At 40.8% G+C, this 5677-nt stretch overlaps 1 protein-coding gene across 1 annotated transcript; it reads right to left on the bottom strand.

Moving 5' to 3' along the window:
- Positions 1 to 1605: 1605 nt before the first annotated feature.
- LOC107473947 (uncharacterized) lies at positions 1606 to 2184 on the bottom strand. Its single transcript, XM_016093541.1, has one exon. The coding sequence runs from the start codon at positions 2182 to 2184 to the stop codon at positions 1606 to 1608; it is 579 nt and encodes a 192-aa protein (XP_015949027.1).
- Between the last annotated feature and the right edge of the window lie 3493 nt (positions 2185 to 5677).

Raw genomic sequence — 5677 nt, 5'->3', positions numbered from 1 at the left:
ATAAAAGAACATTAAACCTGGATCCAGAGTTACTCTCAAAACAAGAAGAAATCCTAATCCTAAAGAGAGAGAGATTAAACTAAATCTAAATCATGAAAACTAGAAATTGGCGAGCTCTTTCTGAATGGATGCATTCCTCCACTTTATAACCTCTAATCTATGCTATCTGTGCTTGGATCTAGGCCAAAAAGGGCTTCAGAAATCGCTGGGGACGTATTCTGTGAATTCTGATACGTGGCCTCTGTCACGCGTCCGCGTGGGTCACGCGGTCGCGTCGTCTGGAGCTTTTCCTTGCCATGCGGTCGCGTCGGTACGCGTCCGCGTTGTGGGTGTTCTACTTGAGGCATGCGGTCACGTCAGTCATGCGGCCGCGTCGCTGCTTCTTCGCTTCTGGCACGCGATCGCGTCGTCCATGCGATTGCGTGGATACCAGTTTCCTTAAAGCTCCATTTTGCCTTCTCCTTCCATTTTTGTATGTTTTCTTTTTGATCCTTTAAGTCATTCAGCCTTAGAAAACCTAAGACTACTCAACACACTAATCATGGCATCAAATGGAAATAAAGGTAATTAAAACAATTAATTTTAAAGCTTAGGAAACATGTTTTTCACAATATGACATAATAAGGAAGGGAAAGTAAAATCATGCAATTAATGTGAATAAGTAGGTGAAGGATTGAATAAATCACTCAAATTAAGCACAAAAGAACTCATGAAATATGGGTTTATCAGGCATCTAGTGAAATCAAAGGTGAATCAAAATTGACAATTTAAGGGCCTAAAAAGCATGTTTTTATACTTAAGCACAGTTTAGGAGAAAATTATGAAACCATACTATTTTCTTGAATAAATGTAAGAAAAGTGGATAAAATCCACCTAAATTAAGCACAAAATGTACCACAAAATAGTGGTGCATCATGCCTCCCATGGAGCGCTTCTTTAGCGTCATTAGCTTGACGGTTAGTCTTTGTTAGGTGGGATTGTAGTGCCTCATGTCCTCTCCTCGCACTATCAAGCTATCTCTACTTGCTTCCTTGATGATTTCCACATGCTCTAAGAAGAGGATCTTTCTGATTGTGTACACAGGGGGTAACTGAGATGGAATTGCAGGAAGATAAAGTGGAATTAGTGAAAATGGATTCATATCACCTTGTCCCCTGGGGAAAAACCTTCTGTGGGAACCTTTTTATTCTTCCACCTCCTTGGAATCTTCTTCTCTATACTTTTCTCTCTTTCAAGTAATGCTTCAGCTGAACTTGTGTCAGGAGGGTCCTTCTTTCTTGTCTAAAGTGAGGGCTATGACCCTAACTCCTCCTTAGTTTCCTTAGTATGTAACATCCCCTTTGCTTCTTTCTTCTCTTACATACATGACTTCAGATTCTCTAGGGCTGATTCATTGGGTTCTTCTTTCTGGTTAGCATCACCAAAATCAATCTTAATGCATTCCTTCTCTTGATCTATATCATGTGATAGTTTAAAGACATGGAAGGTGAGTTGCTCATCATGTATTCTCAGTATCAGCTCACCTTGCTTCACATCTATAAGTGCCTTGGCAATGGCTAGGAATGGTCTGCTCAGAATGATCGGATGAAGGTAGCTTTCTTCCATCTAAAGAATAACAAAGTCTGCAGGTAGGAAATACTTCCCAACCTTCACCAATATGTTTTCAACCACTCCTAGTGCTCGTTTCTGTGTTTTGTTGGCCAATTGAAGGATCACATATGTGAGTTTCAACTCATTAATTTTCAGCTTCTTCATGAGAGATAGAGGCATTACATTTATACTTGCTCCTAAGTCACAAAACCCTCTATCAATCATTTTCTCTCCTATGGTAGACAGGATGTGAAAGCTCCTTGGGTCTTTCTTCTTTGTAGGCAAGTCTTTCTGTATGATGGCACTACATTCCTTATTCATAACCACTATTTGTCCTCCTTTCAGGGTACTCTTCTTGGTCAACAACTCCTTCATACATTTAATGTTTGTGGGCATCTGTTGTAGGGTCTCAAGGAGGGGAATATTGACATGAAGAGTCTTAAATACATCCAGGAATCTAGTGTATGTTCTCTCCTTCTCTCCTCCCCTGAGTCTCTGGGGGAATGGTGATTGTGGCACATAAGGTTTAAGGACATCTTTATCTTTTGGTTCCTCCCATTGTTCAGGGATAGTCATTTGTTTTGCCTCTTCCATCCTCTCCTTTGGAACTTCTCAAGTCTGCTCTGATGGTCTATTAATTTCTTCCTCTATATCTGATGTGTGGAAAACGATCCAACACAAAACTCACCGGCAAGTGTACCGGGTCGCATCAAGTAATAATAACTCACATGAGTGAGGTCGATCCCACAGGGATTGAAGGATTGAGCAATTTTAGTTTAGTGGTTGATTTAGTCAAGCGAATCAAGTTTTGGTTGAGTGGGTTGTATTTAACAGAATATAAATTGCTTGGAATGTAAAGGGAGAGGGGGGATTTGCAGTAAATTAAAGAACAGGAAAGTAAAATAGACTGAATCTTAAAGAACAAGAAATTAAATGACTGAAACTTAAAGTGCAAGAAATGTAAATTGCAGTAACTTAAATGGCAAGGAATGTAAATTGCTTGAATGTAAAAGGGATTTGAGGACTGGGATTGCAGAATCTAAACAAAGAGAAAGTAAATTGCAACAATCAATAAGAGTAGAAGATGAATTGGTATAAACTGAAATTCAACAGAAAATGAAATAAAAGTGCAGCAGGGTTCACAGAAGAACCAAAAGTAAATTGGGGTCTCAGTTCTCAAGAGACTAGGTAGCAGAGCCTAGATCTCTATTTGCCTTCCCAGATCCAAGTTCACAAAGCAATTGACAAGGAATTGAAGAAGAAGCAGTAAAGAACAGAATTAAAATTCAATTGTGCATAAAAGGATTTAAAGAGATTTTAGATGGGAATTGAGACAGAATTTCCTCAATTTCACACACCCAAAACTCAGAAAGAGAAGAGTGGAATTGCCCGAGTAAACACGAGGAAGGAGATCAATCAATTCTCCCTTAATTCTCTGAACTCTCGGTCAAGTCTCTCAAGAACAATTACAAGAAATTCAAAGCTCAAAGAAAGTGCCCAATTCAAAATTCAAGCTAAGGTAAGTGGTAAAAAAGGTCCTAATTACATCAAACTAGCTCCTATTTATACACTTTCTATTCTTGGATTTTGGGATTTGGATGGGCTTTTGATTTGGTGAAGAAATGAATTTAATTGGAATTTTAATTGAATTTTTTGGCCCAAAATGGTAGCTCCCAGGAGGCTGCCCTGCCCTTGTGGAGGGCAGGGTAGGATTTGGTGCATGTTGGTGCGGCTTTGGTGCATGTTGGTGCGGCTTTGGTGCGCAAAACGCTGCCCTGCCCGCGCCGAGGCCAGGGCAGGAAAAATTGGTGCGCCAGAATGTGCCACGGTGCGTGCTTGGTGCTGCCAGGATCGAGCTGTGATGCGCAGAATGCTGCCCTGCCCTCGCGGAGGGCAGGGCAGGAAAATTTGGTGCTGCCAGGATCGTGTTTGGTGCGCGCTGGTGCTGCCAGGAATGTGCCACGGTGCGCCGGATTCACTTCTTGGTGCGCCAGAGTTGTGCACCAACCAAATGCTGCCCTGCCCTCGCGGAGGACAGGGCAGTGTTTCCAAAATGCAGTCCCGTGTTCGAACCTGGGCGGACGCACACGCTACATCATTTTCCTTGGTTTCTTGGCACGGTGATAGGCCTTAGTTCCTTGCTTCCTCATGGTCCCGTGTTCAACTCTTGTGGCAAGCATTTGGAGACAATTTCCTTTGAATTTCTCCCTTGGTGAGCCCGATACTGCCCTTGTGGAGGGCAGGGCAACATTTTATTCCTCTTGATTCCAAGGCACAAAATTATGCTCTGCCCTTGTAGTGGGCAGGGCAGAGTTGCCTTCTTAGCTTAGTTCCCTTATGTTGCCCTCCTAGAAGGCAGTGTGCCCTTGTGGAGGGCAATGCTTGCCTCTCCTCATGTTGTGCGCCACACTTCTTCTCTCTTTGACCACACTTTCTTTTCCTTGGGCCACACTTCCTTAGGCTACGCTTTTTCCTTTTTTCCTTTTCTTCACCTACAATAAACCAAAACAACCACTCAAAGTATCACTAAATTCAAGAGGCTTATAAATCAATTAAAATTCAATTAAAATTAGCTTAAACCTCATGGATTAACATTAATTTCATGGTGGTTGCTTGATTTAAAAAAAGTTGTGCATTTTCACTCCAAATCACTTACTTAAGAAGCAAGAAAGTGCATAAAGACTAACAAAACAAGTGAAATTAGCTTGAAAAATGGGTATATGATGACTTGTCATCACAACACCAAACTTAAATCTTGCTTGTCCCGAAGCAAGCATCAAAACTAAGAGAAATTGAAATGAATAAGAAAAGAATACATATCCTTATTAAGCAGATAGCAGAACTTAATCTATGGGGTCATTATGCAGACAATGAATACATATACTTGCCGTTGCCTGTCACGCGGGTGACCCGGGTTCGATCCCCGGCAACAGTGCCAAAAACTTTCATTGTCAATCTATTTCAATCCCCGGCAACGGCGCCAAAAACTTGATGTGTGGAAAACGATCCAACACAAAACTCACCGGCAAGTGTACCGGGTCGCATCAAGTAATAATAACTCACATGAGTGAGGTCGATCCCACAGGGATTGAAGGATTGAGCAATTTTAGTTTAGTGGGTGATTTAGTCAAGCGAATCAAGTTTTGGTTGAGTGATTTGTGTTTAACAAGAAATAAATGACAGTAAATGTAAAGGGGGAAAGGAGAAGTGCAGTAAATTGAAGAACAGAATTGTAAATTTGCAGAATCTTAAAGAGCAAGAAAGTAAATGACTGAAACTTAAAGTGCAAGAAACTTAAATTGCGGTAACTTAAATGGCAAGAAAGATAAATTGCTAGAAAGTAAAAGGGAATTGAGGAATGGGATTGCAGGATCTAAACAAAGAAGAAGTAAATTGCAACAATTAAGAGAGCTAGAATTAAATCAGAATCAATAGGCATTCAAACAGAAATGAAATAAAATGTAGCAGAGGTTCACAGAAGAACCAAAAGTGAATTATGATCTCCGGACCCAAGGGTTTAGGTAGCAGAGCCTAAAACCCAATTTCCTTCCCAGATCTGAATTAACTAAGCAATTGACAGAAAATTAAAGAAGAAGCAATAGAAGAACAGAATTGGAATTGAATTATGCAGAAAACAAGGTGCAAAGAGCTTGAATGGGAATTGGGACAGAATTTCCCCAATTTCACACACCCAAAACTCAGAAAAAGAAGAGTAGAATTGCCCAAAGGAAATGAGGAAGGAGATCAGTCAATTCTCCCTTGATCCTCTTAGTTCTCGGACAAGTCTCTCAAGAAAGCTCCAAGAAAATGAAATTCAAGAGCTCCCAAAATAAAAGTAGAAATTCAAAGCTCAAAATAAAGGTCCTAATTACATCAAAGTAACTCCTATTTATACACTTTCTATTCTTGGATAATGGGATTTGGATGGGCTTTTGAATTGGTGAAGAAATGAATTCAAATGAATTTTTAATTTGAATTTTGGCCCAAAAAGTCACTCCCAGGAGGCTGCCCTGCCCTTGTGGAGGGCAGGGCAGAAAAATGAAGCTTGGTGCGTGGATTTGGTGCGGCCAGATGCTGCCCTGCCCGT

This window comes from Arachis duranensis, chromosome 9 (genome assembly GCF_000817695.3).
Source record: "Arachis duranensis cultivar V14167 chromosome 9, aradu.V14167.gnm2.J7QH, whole genome shotgun sequence".
NCBI lineage: Eukaryota > Viridiplantae > Streptophyta > Magnoliopsida > Fabales > Fabaceae > Arachis > Arachis duranensis.
Note: the sequence above shows the minus strand (reverse complement) of the source record. Positions and strands in the feature narration are given on the sequence as shown.